The sequence below is a fragment of the Equus przewalskii genome, chromosome 2 (assembly GCF_037783145.1).
Source record: "Equus przewalskii isolate Varuska chromosome 2, EquPr2, whole genome shotgun sequence".
Lineage (NCBI taxonomy): Eukaryota > Metazoa > Chordata > Mammalia > Perissodactyla > Equidae > Equus > Equus przewalskii.
The window spans coordinates 86769880-86794509 of record NC_091832.1 but is presented as its reverse complement, the minus strand read 5'-3'; the positions used below and the strand labels follow the sequence as shown (position 1 = coordinate 86794509).

The window sequence follows — 24630 nt, the reverse complement described above, 5'->3', positions numbered from 1 at the left end:
AAACTTCATCCTACTCAAGTTTACCTGCTTCTAAATATCTCATAGCTGAAGACCTATCTTACTTAGGTGATTCCTTGAACCTACCTCACTAGGTATTTCAAATCCAGGGCCTATTTGAATTCCTCTGTAAGAGGCAATTATAATTTATATTTCTCTCCAAGACTAGGCAAGGATAAGTGAATATAAATTAGAAACAAGTATAAATCCACTTGATTTCCTTCTTTGAGCACAGAAATGAGAAAATCAATAGATGTGTTTCAAATTAAGGTCTAACAGGAAGTTTTATTTAGCATGTTAGATAAATTTAAATGTTTAATCTTTCATTCATGTTTCTGAATAACTCCAGCTCTCCAGCTACTTATTTTTTGGAAATTCATATTTTTAAATGGCATTAACTGCTACTTCTAGGTTCAACTATATACATGGGACATTTTACAAATGCATCCCCATGTAAACATGTGGCTCCCCAAAGGGAGAAAAGGATGTTTCTTTATCGCTTTGAGTCTAGCTACTTCTCTTAAGGCATAGGAGAGACAGCAGATAAAATTTGTGTCACTTTCAACATTACATCACATCTGTGATAAAACACCTATTTCCATAAGTTTGCGAGGTTATTAGACATTGCAAAACCAGAGTTTAATACTGACTTGATTCTCTCAGTCTATCTAACGTTATATATCCTCTGTATTGAACTTCAGCATTTTGGCCTCCTTAAATCACAACTTCTGGGAATTATCTTTGGCAACTATACGCTGAGCAGAAAAGTCTGATCATTTTGTCTGGCTTGTGTCACAGAACAACAGGTAGTTGCAGACATCCAGTGGTTTCCTTAGAGTGAGTTGCTTTCTTTATGGTAATCAATTTACTTGGCCCAGCTGTCAGGCACTTAACTTCCCAATTAACGAGTGGAAATGGACCTTGAGCCACAGGAAGGAAGAAAACTCAGATTTTCCCAAACATGCAGTTAATGAAAAATTTAGCCTAGTCTCTAACTCATCTGTGTTTTTCCCATAAACCATAAACGTCAGTTTGGAAAACAATATACCTATAGAGATTTCTCCACATAGGAAATTTTCACATGATATTTGACTGGGCCATGTGCCCAACATCCATCATTAAGGAGTTAACATAAATTAATTTGAAACTGGAAATGAAGCAGCCAAAATTGTTGACTTGCTTCTTCTAATTAATTCAATGAAAAGACTGAAAGGGCCTGAACCACCAGATCATAGCTTCTAATCTCAGAGAAATAAGTAACAGAGAAGAAAAGTCCTTTTATTCCACATCTTAATTATTCCTTGGGTCAAAAGTGAAAGAAGGAAAAAAAATGTATGATAATGCACGGGACGTACTTTTCTCACCCAACTCTTTCTGATCCAAAGGATTTTGCCCAGCGTTACAGAAGACTATAAATGAAAATTAGCAACGCAGGAAGCAATGGGGACTCCCATCCACAAGAACACCTCCAGCAAGGCTTTGCAGAATCAGGTAGGCAGCCCTGACTAACCTGCATAGATGCTTTGGGAAGTGAATTGCTCCTCTCGTCTATAGAGGGACAGGAAATATCATGGAAAAGGGAGTCTGAAGATACTGACAACTCCTTTACTTAAATGTCTTTCGGGGCATGAACACTGAAATTGCTGAAATTAGAATTTGAGGGAAGAGCATAGGAAGTTTTTTCCCAACATCTTCCTTCTTCCAAAAGCACTGATCAATCTGTGATTAAAAACTCTAATATCCACTTAAAACCTAATAAAGGGTGAGTCCACTTTACCTTGTGGCTTAGGAATGAAAAGACTTTTGTTTTTAAGTTATACGCCTATTTTTAGGACTAACTTGGAAACTTCTCTGCAGTTTACCTGACCGCAGTCTGCTAGACTCAAGAAGCACAGATTCCAAGTGCAAAGTCACTCAGTGAATGGATTCCACTGCCCTGGATTACTTCTGACTAGACCACAAGCATCTAGAAAGTAGCAACTGTTAGGCATATTTCTTTGACCTAAGTCTGTTGCACATAGAATGCTGAGAAATTTTTTCAGGGCAAAAAATAGTTCTCTTAGTCTTTAAACAAGTTTTCACTTCTATACCACAAAGCAGGGCAGATGCCCTCCGGAAATGTGACCATGTCATCCATTTAACTGTTGTTGAACCCCACAGCACATGTACTCAATAAAACTCAACATAAACATTTAGAAGGGCCATTGCTGTCCACAAATATCGTTAAATGTGCATGGCTGCATAGCTGTATTCTATTTGAGGGATCTCATTATTATCGAGGAAATGATTTCATACTTCATTGTCTCAAATTGCATCATCCAAAAGGATTAAGATAACATGTTTTCCTTGCAGAACATCTTTCGTGAAATCTCATTTTTGCATATTATCTTTTGGTGCCACCCCAGCTTTCTCCGTGCACAATGCTGGCTGCACAGCAAACTCTGAAATAGAAATATCATGCACAAGAATCTTACCATTGGGAGGGGACAAGTCACTGTTGGAAGAGAGTTAATGTCATTGTACTGTGAAAGTGTGTGCTATGGCAGAAGAAATGAGAGAGCTGTGCGACCTCTCTGAATTGAGTGGAAAAAACAACAGACAGATTATTCTATGTCATCAAGACCTTTTGACACAGGAGAGAGGGTTCAAATACATGAAACTATGTTGGCTTGAACACCATTTTTTTAAACTTTCAGCAATCAGCATAATCTTGCCAGACCTCCCATCAACATAGAAGCTGCGCTATCACTGCAAAGCTTAAAAAAACGGGGCTACAATAGGGATGTAATAATTGATATGCTTTATCTATAAAAAATCAGGTTTCCCTGAAGTTCCAGTATGTTTTGAATTAACATCAAAGGGAAAGAATTCTTAACCCCACCAACTGGCAAACATAAGAATTTCAACTGTTCTGATATAATGACTCTAAGTAAATCACTGTTGGTTTCTTACTTTCCAACCTACTCGTCAACCAGGAACAGTCAGAATCGCCGATGAAATTACACAGGGAAGGAGACTCCCTAATGCCTATCCTGCTTTCATCCTCCAAGTACAGCAAGTTACAAGATGAAAACAGCTTTTGACTCAAATTAGCATTTTGAATACAGTTTCTAAAAATCATCTTTAAACAGTAGTGAACTAAGGATGGGATATGACTTGGTAAGGAGTATTTATTGATACAACTTTTCTTTCCATGTTCTGACAGCCATACCTTTGAATTTAAAAGACACTAAATTTCACCCATTCCGAAGGCAATGGGACACATAGGAGACTGGGCAGAAAAGAATCCAAAATACATAAATTTCAAATTATAACCTGTTTTGTCAACATCTGATAAGCTGGGATTACATTTAGATACTAATAAAAATTATTCGTTCATCCTAAGAACTTAGATTAATTCTTGTAATATTCCATTATGAATTTTTCTATTCACAAAATCTCATTGCTACTCTACTGGTAATTATTTCAAGTGCTACCTCAACTGCTTATTAAGTTAAGAAAAATATTTTTAATGGTTCTTAAAGAATATAATATAAATACACAAAAAAATGCAAGGTCCTCTATTAGAAAAGAATAGACCTTTTCATCAATTCGCAGAAAGTGCTTTGAATATCATTAGAACCCATTTAAAATTATGACCTACACCACCTTAGAAAGCAGCAGTGTTTTGCAACAATTTGCAGTCATGTTCAGGAAAAGAAGGCTGTATTTAATAAGACACGTACACAGCTAACATCCACAAACAAACTCAGACATACAACACAAGAATTTAAGCCTAGTAATCCAATCATCCCTGAATTCACGGCAATAATGTGATATTGCCGCCATTAGGCTAATCAGAAGCCACGCAGGAAGCAGCCCCGTGGGCTTGCAAGTGAAACGACCAGAATGTGAATATTTTAAAATAAATCAAGTACCTGATAGTTTCATGAGAAGCTCAGATGCTGCTTTGACTGACATATCCCGCCTTAGCACATTCCCCTTCCCGTCCTGGGGCTTAAGTGTGTCTTCAGAGATGCCTGGGGCTGGGACTTCCGATTCCGGGCTAAACACATAGCTGGACCGAGGCAAGGTGGCACTGAGGGCCTCCTCTTCCTTAGGCTCCTCTTTCACTTTAAAATTTAGATTCATGGGCTCCTTCTGATTTGCAGCTGTCAAAAGAAGAAAGGGATTATATATATATACATATATAAAAGGCCACTCCCCCTCTTAGCTGCCCCCCGACTTCATGAAGTATGGAATGCACAATCAAATTGTGCTAACAGCAGGGGGACCACCACTTGATCAACATAGGCTGGGCCCAGGGCACAGAAACACATTCCCTCCATGAGAGTAGGATTCTGAAGAAGGTGGGTTTCTGAATCTTTCCAATTTATCATATTTTAAGAAGTGCTGCCTTTACAAAGTGTTTGGGCATTTTTCTCTTTGGTTTCTCTCAATGTCTTCTTTCCTGTATGTGCTGTTGTCTCTCTGACTTATTAGCACTCTCCCTACCAATCCTATTATAGAATAATGCTTCCAGGCAGTTATTCTGCCATAAAATACTGAATATGAACACGAATCAGAGGCAATACTCAAAGCAAAAACCTGGGGTGGGGTGGTGAGGTGAAGATGGAGAATTTGCCACGGAGAAAAGCTCAGACTAGAGATATACCAATTTTGCCTCATTATAAGCTAACGATACTGACCCACAAAAGTGGGGCATGTGCTTGGCACTGTTTTTCTGGTCCGTGCCTGTAGCCCAAGTCTTCTCTAAGTCCATAACGGGCATTTTTAAAGAAAACTTTTTATTTTGAAATAATCTGAGATTTGCAGAGAAGTTGTAAAGATGATTCAAAGAGTTTCCATATATCCTTCGCCCAGCATTCCCTAATGTTAACATCTTACATAACCATGGTGCATGTGTCAGAACTCAGACATTCACATTACTCTGACCTAAACTCCAAATTTTATTCGGATTTCACCAGTTTTTCCACTAATGTCCTTTTTCCATTTTTAGCATGGTTGGTTGGTATGGGGTGTGTGGTCAGGGCAGAGCTAACTGGCCTATTATGGGATGGATTCTGTGGCTTGGCTGCACCATACCAGACCTTCACCCACTGAGCTACATACTATACAGAAAAGACCAAGAAGGGAGACAAGCATCCTCTGCTACCCACTTGTCATGTTCACAGGCATCTTGCTCCCCTTTAAAGAGCCAACTGGTAGGAACTTTAGGTTGGAGATATTAAGTGTGTCTGTCTTTTGAGAAAGAAGATCTTAACCCAGTACAGGGTTCTTAGTAACGCTTATCAGAACGAGCCTTAAGCCTACTTAACAAATAAAAAGATGAAAATAAATCCCCAAAGCAAACACCTATCATCCCTGCCCACCATCTGCCCCCAGCCGATACACAGGCTCCAAGTCCTTTCTTTCCACCTCCTGCCCTTCTAAGAATGTACATTCTGGAATCACAAGTTCACACAGCTGGGCATATTTGGAAGCTGGACCCCAGAGGGCCAAAGTGAATTTGGAAGTTTTACTACCAGAAAGATGAAGAGCTGGGACTAGAAGCCAGTCCATGGCCTGCTCATCCTGTGTCCCTTATCTACCTCCACCAACTACTCCTCCACCTCTGGTCCATGTGCTATAACAACATTTGAATGTAACTTGACTTTTCAAGTCTTTGCTAAAATACCACCTTCTCAATGAAGTCTACTCTGACCATTCAGTCCAAAATTGTAACCCCCACTCCCACAGTACGCCCAATCTCTCTTATTCTACTCTAATCTTCCTTTCCCCCCAAAATACTTATCACCTGATAACATACTGTTAGGGGTTGAATTGCATTCCCTCCTCCCACAAATTCCTTTGTTGAAGCCCCAACCCCTATTGTGACTATATTTGGAGACAGGGAGGTAATTACGGTTAAATGAAGTCATTAGAGTGGGGCCTTGATCCAATATAACTGGTGTCCTTCTAAGAAAAGAGACACCAGCGATGTGGGCGCACAGAGGAAAGACCATGTGAGGGCACAGTGAGAAGATGGCCATCTGCAGGCCAAGGAGAGAGAGGCCTCGGGAACCTGCCAACACCTTGATCTTGGAGCCCCAGACTCCTGATCTGTGAGAAATACATTTCTGTTATTTAAGCCACTAAGTCTGCAGTATTTTGTTCTGGCAGCCCAAATAATCGCATACTGTGCAACTTTCTTATTTATTATGTTAACCATTTATGATCTGTTTCTTTAACTCGAGGGTAGGCTTCGTGAAGGCTGTGATCTTTAACACTGATGTATCTTGAGTGCCTACATCAGTGTATGGCACATAGTAGGCACTCAATATATACTTGCTGATGAGTAAACTATGTTGGCTACAAATTAGTGACGTGCGATGGTGCTCCACTATTACCTGTAGTAAACACAACTAAGAACCCCCAAAGAGTCCACCAAAGGCAATCAGAAGTACTTTCCTGGATCTCATCACTAGACTGCGGATAAGACGCTAGAGATCAAGTTAAAAGCTCTGCTACCTATGCCACAGCGTTTACTGAGGTGTGTTTGAATAATTACATGGACTCTGGCATTACTAAAGGAGGAGTCGAGAAAAATCTCAAGGAAAAGTGCTTAAAATCTAGCCCTTTGAGGGCAGTGCCATTGGAATCTGAACCAAAGGGAATAAGGACAGTCTCCAGAGGAATCTTCAAGTATGCATTTCTGACCTCTACCAGGAAGGTAGCGCCTAGGAGAGCTCTGTTAGCATACTTCTCCCCTTTCAACCACTTCCTGGGGGTTCTTGCTGGCCACCTCCTAAAGCTTGCTCTTGCCCTAACTCTTTCTTCCAGAACTCTTCATAAAATCTTTTTCCAAGAGCATCCTAGTTAGTCACAACAGAATAATTAAATAGTGTGTTTTCTATGAAGTCTGTAACTTTGATCCTTTGGGAAGGAATAACATAAAGTGAATGGTTATGTATTTTCAAAACTGCTTTAGTGCCGTATCTTTTATTTTAAAACTTTTAAAAATTCTAAGATGAGGCTAGAAAAGAGATAAGAAACTACTGAGTCTCTAGAAGCAAATCCCAACTTCAACAGAGGGCAACCATTAAGCTGATGCTCTCTGAAGATATAAAAGTAGCTTCTAGGAGCATTAGTCAGAATGCATGCTACATAAGACTTAAGAAAAAAATTAAGGTATTTAGCATTGTTAGGACAACCCAGATTTAAAAGAACTTCAATAAGACACTTAAAAAAAAAACAATAGGTAAGCTGTATGTTGTTGGATTACAAATTTGCAAGGCACTTCATAACTGGTTTTCACTCTGACAATGTCAAGAACTGCATAAAACTAGTAAGGTGCTGGGGAAATGTACATATAGCTAATGATATACCTCATTAGCTCATAAATACAAAACATGTGAGGGGGCCAGTCCCATGGCGTAGTGGTTAAGTTCGCATGCTCCACTTCGACGGCCTGGGTTTGCGGGTTTGGATCCTATGTAAAGACCTACACCACTTGTCAGCCATGCTGTGTGGTGACCCACATATAAAATAGAGGAAGACTGGCATAGATGTTAGCTCAGGGCTAATCTCCCTCAAGCAAAAAAGGAGGAAGATTGGCAGCAGATGTTAGCTCAGGGTGAATCTTCTTCAGCAAAAAAAAAAAAAAAAAAAAACCCAAAACAAACCAAAACACACCATGTGGGAAGACTTGTTTGCCCAAGTTTTAATTTCCTAAATGTTTGGGTCTAAATAGAAAATGTAAAAATAGAAATACGAAAGCTTCTCTGCTCTCTTTCAATTACCAGAAATATTTACACTGAGAATAGTACATAAAGCATATATTTTAAAATTAATATGACTGAATAATTGCCATCATTTTTATCTTAAAAAAATTCTCTTTCTATAGAGAAAGGTGAAATTAAAGATGTTTTCTTTCTTCTTTGGGGAAATTGCTAAGAAAAAAGCAATAATTTATGACTCACTGCCTACTCTTTATTTCATTCTTACCACTAACAAAAAGGTTTGTGCACATACGGAACTCAATTCACAAAGGACTTTCCCAGCACGTGCCTTGACTTCTGTTTACGTATCTTAAAGTTTCCAGATACTCCACTTTAATGCAGGAGGAAGCCCCACTAATCAACAGGTCCCTCTTCTCACTGTTTGTTCCCAACATTTTAGGACCTGAGCCACACTGATTTTAAATTATGTATATTTCTAAGTCCACACACTCAATGGCGTTGGGCTGCCATTTAAAGGAAACAAATCAGCTTTTTGAGAATTTATAAAGGATTCAAGATAATGGCTAATATGGGAAAGGAATGGGAAAGCCACTGAAATAAAATGATTCCAAGTTTGGAAGCCTAATGGGCAGGCAGTGATGAGCTGTAAAAGAAACCCCTCTTCATAGTCACAGTAAAGTGTCATCAGTTCGCATCAAGATTCTTTCGAAGCACCGCCCTCAGGACAATTCTATATAACTTCCTTAAAGACCATTATTTGTTCTAATAATGCATACAACTAGCATTTGAATCATTACACCAGAACTGATCCTTCCGTCAACCACAGCAGATAGGTATTACCGCTATCTTCATTTTATAGGTGAAGAAACTAAGGTCCCAAGAGGTTAACAGACTGACTCCCTCAAATCACAGAAATGCTAGACTTGAAGGTCTGTGGGTGAAAGAGCACCCAAGTTTTCTCTTTTCTCTCCAAGACGGTCGAAGAATCTTTAAGAAAGATACTAACCTAAACAGTTGGATTGCGGGCTTTGGAAAGTAAGTGATATGGAGTGAACCAAGCATCGTTAACAAGAAAGAGAAAGGTGGGGTGTAACCTGATGGTAGGGGATGTTTTCTGGTAGGAAAGAATTTTGTGAAGGTTTGACCAAGAGGCTGAAAGAGGAGGAATGGACCGCAACATGCCTACTTCTATGCTGTTTTGTCCATTCCCTCTGGTGAAGGAAAATGACACTTTCTTTGAATTTAATAAGACAGAGCTCTCTTTCAGTTCAGAGTCTGGCAATTTTGTGTGTGCTGAACGGCTACATGAAAAAGCTGGGCCACTGAGACTTTTATTTACTACCTCACCCTAAAGCAGAGCCGAAGACTCTTGGACCCATAAGTGACTGCAGATCAGTGGTTTTCAAACACTGTTCCGAGGAACCCTAGGATGAACTTCAGGGGTTCGGAAAAATGTTTGTTTCAAATTTAAGTTTTTATTTAAATTAATTTAAAATTTAATTTTAAAGTGTGTACCCACAGCTGTGTTATACATAAAATGTCGACTCACTAGAGACCACTTATGTGTTAATTTGTGTTGATAATTCAATTTTGTGTATCACCTATAACGCAGCTCTTCCTGCTATCAGAGGAGTGGAAGAGTTCTAGTAATATGTAAGTGGTTGGCTATGCATGGATCTTTAAAAAAATTCAGGCCTGTGCATGCGTGTCTACATAAAACTGTACAACTATGGTACTGCTAGAGTGTGTGTGCATGCCTTAAATCAAGCTTTCTCAACTTCAGCACCACTGACATTCTGGGCTGGATGATTTGCTGTGGGAGACTGTCCTGCCCATTATACGATGTTTAGCAGCATCCTTGGCCTCTTAGATGCCAATAACACTTCTCAGTCATAAAAACAAAAATGTGTCAAGACATTGCCAATTGTCTCTTGGGCATGCCCCTGGTTGAGAACCACCACCTTACATTAAACGCCAGAGAAGGTTCCAGTGTATCTGCTTGGGGGAACCTTCTGATCGTGGCTGACAGACAGACAGACATGTATGGATACATAGATATATCTGGGTTTATCACTTATAGCATAGTTAACACAGACCAGGGAGTATACTAAGTGTTAAGCTGGGGTAATTTATCTGACCCTCCAACAACCCTCTGAAGTAGGTACTATTATTATTATCCCCATTTTGCAGATGAGGAATCTGACACCAGAGAGACTAAATAAACTTCCAAATAATAGTTAATTGAGTAATAACCAAGCAGTTAATATACAATTATAGACAGCTTTAGTGCATATTGAAAGTTTTAGACGTTTAGTGCATACTGAAAGTCTGCCATTTATGATGATAAGTAATGAGGGCAGTTGCTAAATGTCATCAACTTTGAAGCAAAAACTTCTTACTGTTACTGTTGTACTGTTCTTTCAAGCAGCTGAATAAATTTAATTAAAGGGACCCTGAGGTTACAAGGTGAATTGTTCAAAATCTGCTCTCATTTGCCACCACATCCCTGTGCAGTTTCTTGAAGCTCAATCAACAAAATAAATTTAGAAATCTACTAGACGCTTATACCGCAGTTAAGATGTCGCCTCATCACAACACTAATGTCATGTTTTGTGCTTATCAAATAGCAACTTTTTTCTAATGGCTGGACTTTTTAAATAAATTAATAAATGTGAACTTAAAAAATAAAGTTCTATTAAAAATACATATTCTATGTGTTTTGTATATTGAGTCTGCACTTAAGATTTTGTTTGAAAGATGAATTTGTTTAAAAAACAAACAAACGAAGAAAAAAATGAAAACCAACTGTTTGCCACTCCCTCATTTTACAATCAGGAAACAGGCTAAGAGAATGACGTGACCTTTTTAAAATCACACAGCTTGTTAATGATAGAACCAGACTCAGAGCTCAACTCGGCAGATTACCAGTCACTGCTGTTATACCCACCCAAGTTCCCTGGTAAGTATAGATAAGTATGTATGATCTGGTTGGAGACCTGGGATGTTTTGACAATTTGATGCACTTTGGGTGAGAAAAATACAAATTGCCTTCTGAAATCATAAGGAAAGCCAAGATTTAATTAAATAATAAATAGTAACAGGAGAGCACGACTTTTACATGTCAAGCATATTATATTCAAATAGAATGTTTACAACATTAGCTAACTATTTAAAATCTTGCTCTCCAAGAAGGTCAACTACTTAATTTGCCTTAAGTAGTGTTATAATTAATGTATGGTGAAGTTATAACCATCTTATACTTCTCATCCCCACCTGAGCTAATCGCTGGCCACATTTCAGGATCTATGTCCCCAAACCAAGAATGCACAGGTCCCCACGACAGCTACTCCGATTACAGACAGAGTGACAAAGGGAAAACACAACTGCCTCTGGAGCAGGGTCAAGGGTACTAACAATGAGCAGTGCCTCAAGAACTTTAAAATAAAGTTTTTCCGCGTGAACTAAACTACTCAAAGCAACACATAATGAGCAAAAGTACCTGCACTAATCCACTTAACAGACAGGATATCTCCCTTGTCAAAAGCAGGAAGGACACGTCCTGGAAAACCGATCAAGCCATGAGTAAATGTGAAAGAAAGCTGTATTTTAAATTCATACTATTAACACGTCCAAAGAGTGACATGTATGAACCGGATGAAGTGATTTGAGACTAGAAAAAAGAAAACCTAAAGATTGGATAATATATTTCCAACACTTTTCAGGGAAGTTGGTGACCAGCTGCCCGAAATGTCATGTCCTCTTGATTGTTACACTTGTCATTTAAAATTACTATGCCAACATTCTGGATTATACATTGGTTTTTAAATGATTCTTGTCATTGTGGAACACACAGAGTCTGAAAAACTCTGGGCTGTGGAAGACTGTAAAATGGCCATAATAATTCCCCTCTCTGAAGACCCATCCCTTTGCAATGTGACTTTGCAGCTCCTCCCATCGAGAGGTGGAGTAAATTTTCCCACTGTTTGAACCTGGGCTGGAGTCGTGACTTGCTTTGGTCAATAGAAGGTGGTGGAAGTGATGCTGGGCCACTTCTGAGCCTAGCCCCAAGAGGCCTTGTGCACTTCTGCTCTCTCCTTTGGAACCCTGCCCAGTTGATATGTGAACAATCCTGGGCTAGCCCACAAAACGATGAGAGACCTTGGGAAACAGAGAGAGGCCATTCCGGCTGAGGCCATCCGAGATCAGCCAGCTTCCAGTTGACCTGGCAATGGACTGCAGATGGATGAGTCAGCCCAGGAGAGACCAGAAAAAGCACCCTGTCCAGCAATGCCCAAATGCCAGTCCACAAGATCATAAGCTAACTAAATGGCCATTGTCTTGAGCTGCTAAATTGTGGAACAGTTTGTTACTTAACTGTGACAGACTCCAGTTCCCAGACTTGGCCCTACAAGCCGAGGTCCTGGAACATGGGACACAAGACAACACCAAGGATCTCATATCCTTTGAAGCTCCCTTTGAACAGCCTACTTTCTTTCCATAGACCACGACTCTATTCAGTCTTCTTTTTTACAGCATTATGGAGCTGGCTGTGAATTTGCAAATCTTTTTTAAGTGAAGTAATATCAAAACCTCTGAAAATCTGACTTCCCGAATATGACTAATGGAATATCTTTCTCATAATCCATCATGGAATGCAGTGTAGATGGTACCAAGATAAAAGATGTTATAAAAGAAATATTATCTCCCCCCCACAGCACGTTGGAACATAGTTGAAGCACTAAGACCAATATACAAGCAACAGAATGAACTATGCAATAATACAAGCACCAACCTGGATGATAAAGACTAAGTGTCACTGGAATCCAGAGGGGTGGGCGGGGGCAGTAAAGACCAGAACAACAGGAAAAGGTTTTACTGAAGAGGTGGAAACTAAAGTATTCTTTGAAGGATGGCTAGTATTTGTATAGGCCAGACAGTAGGGGAAGGGATCACGAGAATGGGTCCCAAAGTTGCTAGAAACTCTCTACAAAGATACAGAACTACTTTGGCTCAGAGGTACATTAAAATACTTTAGTTTTAATAACATTATTAATTCTTTTTAGAAAAAGTTTGTTTCTCTCATTTTATCTAACAGGAGGAAGATACATGGAACTCAATGGTTCAAATTACCAGACCCCCGGAACAACATGAGTGAAGGCAGAGAGATGGAAATGAGAGGGGTGTATCTATGAGCTGATGAAGACTGTCAACATGCTCCTCAAGAGCAGTGGGGATACAGTTACTCAGAAGAAAGGAGCCAGGCAGGGGCAGAACTTGATGCTAGAGGAATTGGAACAAGAGTCCAGAATGCTCTGGAGGGCTTGGAGTGGGGCAGCACGGGTAGAGAAGGCATCAGGGAGGGAGCTGGAGGGGCAAGCTGTCTAGTGTGAGGTGATGGCCAGGAAAGGCTGCATGTGAAGGGACGGATTATAGATATATTTTGAAGACACAAAAAATTTAACTAGATTAGTGACTGAATTAGCATGCATTAAAAATGATGCCATGGTTCGAAGCCAAGGAAAATAAACAGTGAGGCAGACGGAGGTCAAAAGACAGTTGGCTCAACTGAGAAAAAAATTAGGTAATAGCTAATTAAGCGGTCATGAGCCAAGGCTGTGCAGTTAGGCAGTGCTGAATCTTTGTTCTGTCCCCTGCAGCTGAATCCTTTTAAGCCTCAGCTTCTTCATCTATAAAATAGGTTTAATATCATTGAGCCCATATGGCCATGGGAGGGTTAAATGATAAATTACATGAAGTTGTTGGCACAGTGCCTGGCTCACTGTAAACACATCTGATTAGTAATAACACTTATAATAATAGCAGTAGAAGTAGGAACAATAGTAGCAACAGTAGTAAGTAGAAGAAAAAAATTTTTTTTCTTTTGGTGAGGAAAATTGGCCCTGAGCTAACATCTGTTGCCAATCTCCCCCTTTTTTTTCCCCAAAGCCCCAGTACATAGTTGTACATCCTAATTGTAAGTCCGTCCAGTTCTTCTATGTGGGACGCCTGTCACAGCATGGCTTGATGAGCAGTGTGCAGCTCTGTGCCCAGGATCCGAACCCATGAACCCCAGGCCGCCAAAGCAGAGTGTGTGAACTTAACCACTATGCCAACAGGCTGGCCCCAGAAAATAGGTTTCTGAGGGAAGAAAGAAAATGACTTGAATTCAGTTTTTCAGAAATATAGACTTGATAAATGTTCCCCAAGGGTCTACCAAGATAAAAATTATTCTCAGGGCAATTCTAGAACTAGGTATATACTCTATCCAGCACAGTGAGGAAAGAAAGATCTGGATTCCAGTCATGCCTCTCTTACAGTCATTCATATCGAGTCTTGGTTTCCTCATCTACATGCTTGTTACGAGACTGTATTTGGAAATATGCTGTACACTATAAAGCTCTACAGAGATAAAAGTTGGCCTTACTGTTACTGTAAATAAGTCCTGAAAAGGCTAAAAGTATTCATGCAACTTCCAATGGTGTCTAACATACGACATTCAGAGAATGGCTCTACGCTGGGGATTCTGGCTAACTCTGCAACAACAAACAAGGGCAGACACCAGAGCCAAGTCCCGGTTTTGCTGCTTCCTTACTTTGTGTTTTGGGGTACAGGCGGCCTGGGGGAGGGAACGCCGGAATCCAGGCCTCCTGGACGAGAACCCCAGTTCTGCCACTCATCAGCTGTGTAAACCTGAGCAAGTCTCTTAACCTCTCTATTTCCCAGTTTTCATCTGTAAAACGGGAATACTAATACTACCTACCTGTAGGGTTGTTAGGAAGTTCAAATGAGTTAAATGGTACAGAGTAAGCACCATATCAGTGATTCTTAAGGGAAAATAATAAACAATGAGTAAATGTCACAAGACTCCATCCATGGAAGTTTTGGTACATGTATGTGTAACTCCAGGCCCCACCTTCTTGTAATGCCACCTGCTCCCTCCTGTGACTCAGATCAGCCCTTGCCTCATGGAGTCACTGAAAAACAGCAGGCACCCTCTCCCTCTCCTATGAATCACCACCGGGTTCAATGAAATGCAGGGTTTCAAAAAGGCATTCAGGCTGCCTGTACACATAAGGCCCTAAAAGCAGCTGCTGACCCCTGGATCAGTGAGTCACATGATCAGTGAGTGCCCATCATGAGAAAAACAAGACAGGGTGACAAAGAAGAGCCAAGTGAAGATGCAGAGGAAGGCTGTCAAAAGTAACCCAACAGGGAATGGTAAACCTGGAGGTGGAGAGCAGGAGAGCCCCTGGCCCCTGGCCCTGAAGCTTAGGGCGTGCACGGCACCAGGATGGATTCACTTGCAAGAAGCTTCATTTGCTCAAATGTTTTAGAGAAAGAAAATCAGAGCCATCAGGCAATAAGGACACTCTGTTTTACTGGGCTTCTCCCATCCCTCCTTCTCCAGCAGCACAAACAAAGGTATCACAGGATAAGACAGCTGTCATTTCTAGACTAACTGCATTGTAACCACAGATGCATACAATTGTGTGAAATAGACAAAAGCAGCAGAACAAAGGCCTATGGGAAACGGCAAGATATGACACAAACACATTCACCAGCTCCCCTTCATTTATACAAGAAAAACTTGGCTATTTGATGGCTGAGCTCCTAATAATTCTGGAACAATTCAGCCTGCACCCATTTGTAAGTCACTGCTTTAAAAAAATCCATCTCTCCTACTTAAGATTATTTTGGACTCAATTTTATAAAATTAATATAATGTGGGAGACAGTATAACACTTTTTGCCAGTTTCTAAATTAAAAATAGTTGAAATGACTTGTATCTTTTATTTTGGAAAACCAGAGACAAAAAGATACTCCCAGCCAACAAGTGAGGTGCCAAGTTTCTGTCAACTGCTTGCTTATAATCTGGAGAGTTAGAATTAAATTTTGTATCTTGAAAAGTATAGTTTTCAGAAAGAGAAATGATATAAGGCTGCTGCAGGCAACTTTTAATCAGGCATCTAATGATGATACTCTCAGCTCCTCAATGCTCTAGATGAGTCTTGAGACTTTCTAGTTCTAAATGGAGAATATTAAGGCGCTTCTTTTAACTCTCCTGTCATGAGGCCTCACGAGGTAGAACACGGGGTTTAAGGGACATGACTCACCCAGGCCTCTGGTTCACGTCAACCTTGACCTATGGTGAAGGCCTTAGACCCATCTCACACCACCAGGCCCCTTTCCATGGTCTGAGATAGAAAGCAAGGAAAGAGAACTGTACTGAAGAAAACCATAGCTGTATTGAAAAAACTGTACCAAGTTTAAATTCCACATCAGTGGGCCTCAGTCCTGGCTGCACATTAGAATCCTTTGAAGATTTTCAAGAAAATACCAGTGTCAAAGCCCTATCCTAGACCAATTAAATCACAATTTCTGGGAGTGGGGCTGGGCCTTGGCACTTGTAAAAAACTCCCCAGGTAAGCATAATGCGCAGCTGAGGTTAGAACTGCTGCTGGATGAGGGAGGGAAGATCCAGAAGCAGTAGGAACTTGGGTGCTCCATGGTTGGGTAAGCGCCTCTCCCCTGAACACCCCAGTCACAAGACCACTGGCTCACCTGCCCTGACATGTGTTAGGTCTCTGGCTCCCGAGAAAGACCTGTACCAATATGTGGGGCTGCAGCCCTCAAGGCCTACATCCTAGGCTGAAACCCTGACCTAAGTTTACAGAATTATTTTTTCTGTCAGCCCAGAAAGCCAGCAGCAGGGGCTGCCCCATCCTCTTCCCTGAATCAATTATGGTGCTGAGCCTGGGAGCCTCGGTTCTCGGGAACAACATTAATCTTGAAGGACCAAGGAATGTTAAAGGGTGGACTCAGGCAGAGGAACAGTTGATGGCCTGGAGAAAGGGTTTGATTTCACAATCACATACCCTGGGAAAACCTCAAAACAGGGGTGGGGGTGGGCGAAGGATGTAGAGTCCTTTTAAAACAGCATTCCACCAGCAACTTTTAATCCCACTGGGTTCCCTTAAGTCATCTTTATGCTTGGTTTTAGTTGAAGGGGCAAGAAAACCCCCCTTAATAAGCAAGCAAGAAAGAATCAAGTGTTTTCCATCTCTCGTTTGGAAACAAGTAGGCATGTACATGCTTGAATTTGTCACTGTGCTCCAGTTCTGCAGACAGTGATGTGGCCGGCACAGAGACTCACAGAGTTGGTGCCACGATCAGCGGCACCCAACGGTCCCAGCAGGTGCACACGCAGAGCCCAGCTCAAAAATTTCGTCGCAAGAACAATGGCGCCCTTATGACGCTGAGGGACAAGGCCCGATGCTAACCACTGCTACACCACATTTGCTGAGGGAAAGAGCTAGAAACTCAGCAGCAGCTCCCTAGGATTTGGTCTTTGGGTCCCGGGATCATAGCCACAGACACAGCCAGGTGGAACACCACAGTGACAGCAGTTATCAATTATAGGACCCAACCAACCAGAAAGTTAGTGAAATAAAAAAGAAAAAAAATCCTTCCAGAAAATGTATTCTTTTCCTTTTAATATATCTTCTCCTCCCGGGGGCTCCATTGCCACCGCCACCAAGTTTACATTTACATCCAAATATGCACACACACAAAAAATTACCGATGCATCTCACTCCCCGGTGACTTTATAACAGGTTGCTAGGTAACAGTGCATACAAGTCAGGTTTCAGGACCTCTGGTAAGCCACCATAAAATAGCTGCATGGGCCCTCTGCATAAATAGTGTGCATTTGCTATCCATTTTCTTATGCCAATTGATCAGTCAGTAAATACTCTGACTGCCAAACCGTAAACACGTCCCCATCAATAGCTAACCGAGAAAACAGAACACAACGCAAGGCTTTGGTGCACAGTCCTTCACCCAACGTACCAACTGGCTTCTCTTGCGTCTTTCCCGTTTGCAGCCCTGGCTCTCAGCAGCCGCAGGCCTTATCTTTTGCTCCCTGAGATTGGGTCTGGAGCTAATTACAGCCTGCTGTGAGGTACTCAGAGCTGAGCCCAGCGGGAGCAGTGGATCACGCACCAGTGTTTTAACCGACGACCAAACCTTCCTTCATCCCCTCTCGCCTTCCCCCGGATTTAAAAACTTCCTGGAGACATGGAGTAAAGGGAGTAACCCCTCACTAACAGTTACTCACCCCTACTTAGTTTGCCCTGTCTGTTAAGTAAGGAAATGTCCTCCGTTCTAAGCTGTGCTAGGCGAATATGCAATTTACATTCCTTCCCTTGGGAGTGCACTAGAAGAGCTCAGAAAAGGAGGCGCTTTTGCTGTAATATTGGTGAGAGAGACCATGAAGGAAGAGCCAGAGATCCCCTGGAGGTGAAATGCTGAAGGATCAGCAAAAGGAAAATGAGAAACATGCATTTTACCCATATTTTCAAAAATGTTTAAATATAAAACTCAAAGTCTCTAAAAGCACATTTTCCCCTAGATTGGGATGGAAGAGGGAGAAGGCGGGGTGGGAAGAGGAACAGAGAGCCCCCCGTTCTTCAGGGCCATAGTCAGATGCATTTTAATTCCTGTGACTGTGTCATTTCCAGCGGGGGACCTCCTCACTCACACTGGAGGTTGGGAGCCTCATCATGACAGTCTCTGCTCTCTTTGCTCCTCCGTTCATTTCTGTGACGCCTCATTTCCATCCTCTACCTCTCCTCATTTCTTCCAACTAGTGTCGCACTCTCCTGAGGGGCAAAGATCCGGGGTGATGGGGACATTGCAAAAGACCTGACTGAAGTGTCACTGAGCACAGGGACTTGGGAGTGAGGCTGAACCTCCAATTCACCTGGCAATGACATTTAGTGAAATGCGACTCACAGTCCATTTAAAGGAAGGCGGTGACCAATTATTCTCCATTTAAAAGGGTATTGTCAATCTCCAAAGAGCTGAAATGGCATTTGGGAATCGTCGTGGGGACTGCCATCTTCACTGAAAGACAGAACCAATTCTCAGCCGACCTTTCCCCACCCGCCAACATCTCTTTTAAAATTTAAAATCATACTTTTAAAAAGGTAATGAGTAGCAGCACGATCCCACAACACGTTTAGCATTCCAAAAAAGTCAGGAAAAACAGCGCTCCCTCAACATCTCTACACCCCCTTTTCAACCCCACAACTTAATCAAAGAAACTGGAAAAAAACAAACAAACAAACAAAAAGAGACAAAAACTAAAAAAAATCGTGTATAATTTGGTGGTGAAAGTGATGCCAATTAATAATAAATTTTTCTAACTTACATTCCATCTTCTATCCAAAAAGCATCAGGGCAGTTGGGAAAAGAATGTTAAAAAATTTTTTTTTTTAATTCTACTTTACACGAGGTACCAAGAATAGATAAATTCATAGAGACAGAAAGTAGAACACTGGTTACCAGGGGCTGAGGGGAGGGTGGAATGGAGAATGATTGTTTAATGGGTACAAGGTTTCAGTTTGGGGTGACGAGAAAGTTCAGGAGACAGATGGTGATGGTTGCACAACAATGTGAACGTGCTTAATGCCGAAGAACTGTATACTTAAAAATGGTTAAAACAGTAAATTTCACGGTAGGTATATTTAACCACAATAAAAAATTTTCTACTAGAAAAAAATTAAAGATAATCTTTATTATTTGCTCAAATTTTAAAATTATAATTCCTAATAGTATTCTCTAAATTTGTCCTTTAAAACTTTCAAATTAAGGCAACAAGGAACTGGAATAACACAAAATGAGATGTTCCATGCAAGCACTTTAAAAAACCCAATAAAGAGACACGTTAAATGGGGCCCAAAGTCAGACAAGGAACTGCCACCAACCTGGCTTACCATGTCACCTGTCTCCCACAACAGGAACCCGTAAAGGGGAAAAACCAGAAGGAAATCAACAATCCCTATTGCTTCTAGACCCAAACCACAGCAATGCCTACTTCCAAAGGACTGCAAAAAAAAACGTCAAGGAGAACATTTAGGAAAGTGCAAACTACTCGAATTTTAAAGGGACCTTGGAATCATCTAGTCCTGCCAGCTCATTTTATAGATGAGAATACTGCTAGAGAAAGAGAGAGAGAGAGAAAGAATACAACCCTATGCAAGTACCTGACAGCTTCATGAGAAAATCAGACGCCATCTTAACAGAGATGTCCTGGCTGAACAATGCTGACGCACTGTTGGCCACATACTCGGAGGGGTCTTTCAGCTTTGTGTGGTTGGCCGGCCTGTCGGCAGCATTCAGGGTAAAGGAGGTTGGCAGGCCGTTATCTTCCTTGGGTTCCTCCTTCACCAGCAAAGGCGAGATGCCAGCCCCACCCTGGCTAGTCCTCTCTGGAGTGTTGGACGTCATCATGGTCCCCACTAGCTCTGTCCCTCCTCCTTCCCTTTGCTGCCCCAGGCAGGCACTGTCACTGAGGTGGGGAGATCCCTTGACATCTGGGTCTGGGATCTCCTCCTTCACCTTGGCTTCTGTCCTCAGGAAGTGCTGATGGCAACGCATGTGGAGTTTCAGGCTGAAGTGGCGTGAGGAAGTGAAAGGGCATAGCTGGCACTGAAAGGTCTCTCCCCGGTCCTGGTGCTGATGAACCTGACGAAGAAGCAAGAAGAATGAGCTATCCACTGTGTGCTTATGGCAAATGCCTTGTTGTACATGCACACTATCATCCACAATATCCTTACAGTACAAAGGGCTGGCCCAGGAAATAAAAAACCAGAGGAGCATTTCATCACTGTGCTCCGGGTAATGAGACCAATCCCTAAACATAAAGCAGGTCCATGTAGGTTAAGACTCAAGTATTAGAGTGACGCTCACAACTGAAGATGCTATCGGCCAGTGGAGGCCATTTTGGGTAGAATCCTCCTAAATATTCTAGTCATCCAATCTCGGTTGATGTCTTCAGAGAAAATATCATAAACCCAGCACAATGGAAACTTACATAATTACTAGTTGGGGGTCAAAAGAGGTAACTTTGTCAAGTAATTCCTCTCACAATAATAATACTTTGCATGTACCCATTTATTGTCACCCAGAGAATTAGCCGTGTTTTGCAAACATAATTTCAGTTTTCAAAATGCTTCTCTAGGCAATTAAGAACGTGGAAGAATAATGTCTCCAGGGTAGTCCCATTTCATAGACAGGGAAATTGAGACCTCAGAGTGAGTGGCTTGAGCAAAATCACATTCGAATAAAATAGAGTGGAAGAAAAACGAAGGTCTGATCCCCACCAACCATTCTCAGCAAGATGAAACCAGTTTTTCCAAACTTGGTCATATCCTGCTCCAGATTCTGATGTCTGCAATGAAAGAATGCAGACTTTTAAATCCAGTTCCAGCCTTGTATGCACGATACCTGTAAAAACTGCGAGAAACTTTTTTTCTTCCCGTCACTACCAAATTTAGTGCTTGAAAAAGTGAGGAAATCACTGCGTTGGCCGGAGCCAGGCCTCGAGCTGGCAGGTGCTCATAAGCTTGTAACTTCCCCATTCATCTCTGCCAATGTACTTCAGTGCTGACCTGCTACACACTGCTATTTCAGGACTGGCCCTCCCTTGCGTAGAAACTGCCAATCGTGTAGATTTGGGCCAAATGATTTGGGGAGTTGTGTGATCTGGATAAACAAGTACGTGATTGGAATTCAAAACCAAAACAAAACTGACCGCTCATCTCTCTGTAGTGATCTAAGCAGGACTTGAACCCAGGTCTAACAAAGGTTAAAGGCTAGTTTGTTAATCCACGGCACCACCTGGCCCCTCTTGTGTAGGCTTCCTTTCCAAGAGAGCAAGTTTTATTACAGCTGTTTATGCATTCTGAATGCAATCCAAAAGTATTATTCACCAGCCAAAACATACTTTTAAATAATGTTAAGTGACCAACAAAAGCAAAGAAATTAAAAGTTAATGGTGAGATCCTGTTGCTACAGCACCCCACTGTGGCTTTTTGAAAAAAACAACAGAAGAGATGCTGGGTCCCCCAAAGCATGACTTTCTCAACAGAAACAAACATATAAACTGAAATTCAGTTGCAGCAAAGCCTTGCTCATTAGAAGCCTTCCCTTCCGCCAGGTCAGGAGGGGCTGGGGGATGGGGGTGCACACCGTTTGTCACTGGCACTGGCCGTTAACACCATCCCTCTCTGTTCTTTCACAACAAAGGAATGTCACTCTGGGGCTGATCGTGCTCATTTGCCTTCTCCCAGACTCGTGAAGATTCCCCACCAGCTCCTCCACTCGATTCACACAGAGGCAGGCACCCTGGGGGGCCTCAGGTCCCAGCCCCATGGGACCCTGACAGGTGCTGCCAGAAGCAGGCCTGGGAACCAGGTGGTAAAGGTCACAAGGCAGAGAGAGCTTCGTCGTCCCTGGGAGCAGGGCGGTGGGGCGGATTCCATTTCAGAAGTGTCCTTACATCTACTGACCCAGGAGAGGAGAGGAGCTAATCCAGGAACAGAAGCTCCGGAAGCAGCTTCTGGAAGAAGGACAAGGACAGAGAGCGAGCCCAAATTCTAAAACCGAAAGGGAGCCCTGGATTAAAGAATCTGCGTGCAAGTATTTTACGTGGCTTCTTTTCCACCAGATCTTGGCCTTGTTATATTCAGTTGTGGAAAAACTAGTGACCGCTTAAAGGAAAAACAGTGGACGTGGTGCTGACTTTCACACTTTACAATTTTATCTGAGCAACACCTTCCCGGAGGGACTGTACAGCACCCTTGGCCCTTGAGAGGAGTATTAGCTCTGACTTCCGGTTGCAGTGTCTCCCCTTCTCTCCTGATAGAAAAGCACTTTCTCTTATAGTTTTTATTCTCTTTAGCCTGGTACTGGCTTTAAAATCCCTCTCAGTCTGCTAATGTGAAGAAATGCTTGTCTAAATATCATTCTTTCCAGGCCAGGTGGAGACGTACTAAGGACTGGTCCTTTTGCACCAACAGCACATCACCCACCCTCAGTGGTGGGAAGTACAAGATGCTGTTACATCATTAGGTCCATCTCCTGGCAGCAGTCAGAGGAATGTGAGGAGACTCTGGGAAACGCCAACTCCATCCCCCGCGTGGGGACAGGCCAGGCAGGGGAGGGGCTTGCCTTGGACGGTGGGCCTGAGACTAGGAGAAGTCAGCGCCCGATGCTTGTCCAGTTTCTTGCCATTGCTTCATCAATGTTCTTTATCTTAGCAATCCTCCTCACCTTGTCTGTTCAATTTTAGCTCACGAATTTCTCACTTAATTCCTATACACTCACTCATCCAGGAAAGTTGTAAAAGACTTAAAGGAAATCGAAGACAACCCTGAGGAAGCTAGAGTCATTTACAAGCTCCTTCCGCGACTGGCCATAAAAACATGTGCACGAGACATTAAGGAGGAAAGGCAGGCTTCAAAGAAAATACAGTGCCTAGCACCCAATAGGAACACAGTAAATACTGCTCTGTTGAACAAATAAGGTAGAATGCCATTTTTTCTTAAATAAATCTATATAATCAATGTAGAAGGATATACATCAGAATGATAATAATGGTTATTTCCATGTGATGGGATTGAGAGTCAATCTTATATTCCTTTTGTTTATCAGTTTTTCTAAATTGTCAACACTCAAGATATATCACAAAAAGAGAAAAGCAGTAGCATCTGGAGTAATTTTTTATACCATGTTATTAATTTATTTCTAAAGGTAAATGTTAATATATATTCAGAGGGCTTTGGGATAAAAATTACTATATTAGCTACATTTACTGAGTGTTTCTCCATGCCAGGCATTACCTTAAGTGCTTCATGTCCATTATCTCATTTAACCCTTATAACAACACCCTGAGATAGATCGGATGATTATTATCTCCATGAGTGGAAACGGAGGCTTGGAGAGGTTAAATGATTTGCTCAATATCTCATAACTACTAAAAGTCACGGAACTGAGATTTTAACTAAGGTTTTTCTGACCACACAGTTTGGGATCTCAATCTATAGGCTCTCCTGCCCCCACTTCTTAGGCAGAATTCACTTTAGAAAATCCTCTATCCAGATTTGTCATCTCTGGTGAATGCAGTACAAAGTATTTCTTCACAAGACCACAGCCATTATACTTCTACGTAGACTGTATTTGCAAAATTCAGCAAAACTCAAGCATGTCTAACCAAAATAAAATCATCACTTCTTTAATTAAAGAAAAAAAATGGCCCCTATGTGCGGTGGAAAGCAGAGAAAGAATATATCATTGATAAACTTCAACTTGCACGAGCCCTTCTCGCACTTCCCTTATCAAAAGCTGGAGTCGAAGCTCAACAGGTTAGGACACCATGAGTTTGAATAAAGTAGTAATTTCACACAACTGCTTTATTGTACTGGTTATTGATTTGTTCTGAAAGCATTCTAAGACCCCGCGACCCGCAGAGCCCTCGCAGTGCTCATCTGTAACACTGTCATGGCCGACCGTCTGTATCATCAAGGCACCCAACTCTCTCCCTGCAGTTTCCGGGTCAGTAGATCCTGCTATTGAAAACCCAGCTTTTTTTCCACGGGTTTATAAATAGGTTGTTTTAAGTGACCCTGAGTTGAAACCAAGCTTACAAGGTGTCAGGCTAGATGTGAGTTTTCTGCTCATTGAAGCTTTAAATTGGCCAGACCTGATTTCTAAACACAGCGTAAGGACATGGTAACGAAAACAAATTTTAGTTTGAAAGGCATTTCTTTTAAGTCTCATCCTGCTAACGAAATCCATTTTGCAGGTGTAAAATATGAGATTCTACTTTGGGAAGAGGTGAGAGAGGATGAGGAGGGTAAAAGCAAAAACTAAGGAGGCTCAGTAAAATTCAACCAACCAGAACTCCTGGTTAAATGGATTCTGAAGATGAAGGGCATGCTACTCCCAGGAGAAAAAGACAAATGATAGAAAACAAATTACATCACGGATTTAATTTTTTTTTAATCTTCTAAACTATTTACTAAAGTCAGTAGAGGTTCTGTCTGATCACACTTTTTAGAGCTACAAC

General features: G+C 41.6%; 1 protein-coding gene across 14 annotated transcripts in view; it reads right to left on the bottom strand.

The window, feature by feature from the left end:
• The window catches only part of ZNF827 (zinc finger protein 827), a 163840-nt gene that overhangs the window by 94939 nt on the left and 44271 nt on the right, over nucleotides 1-24630 (bottom strand). For all 14 annotated transcript variants that reach the window (XR_011537111.1, XR_011537110.1, XM_070608882.1 and 11 more), the window contains exons 4-5: nucleotides 19766-20246; nucleotides 3915-4148 (exon numbers count right to left, since the gene is read on the bottom strand). Coding sequence is in view for 12 of the 14 variants with exons in the window: in XM_070608882.1 (XP_070464983.1) it covers nucleotides 3915-4148; nucleotides 19766-20246 (715 nt within the window). In the remaining 2 variants the exon portion in view is untranslated. The remainder of the gene's footprint in view (nucleotides 1-3914; nucleotides 4149-19765; nucleotides 20247-24630) is intronic.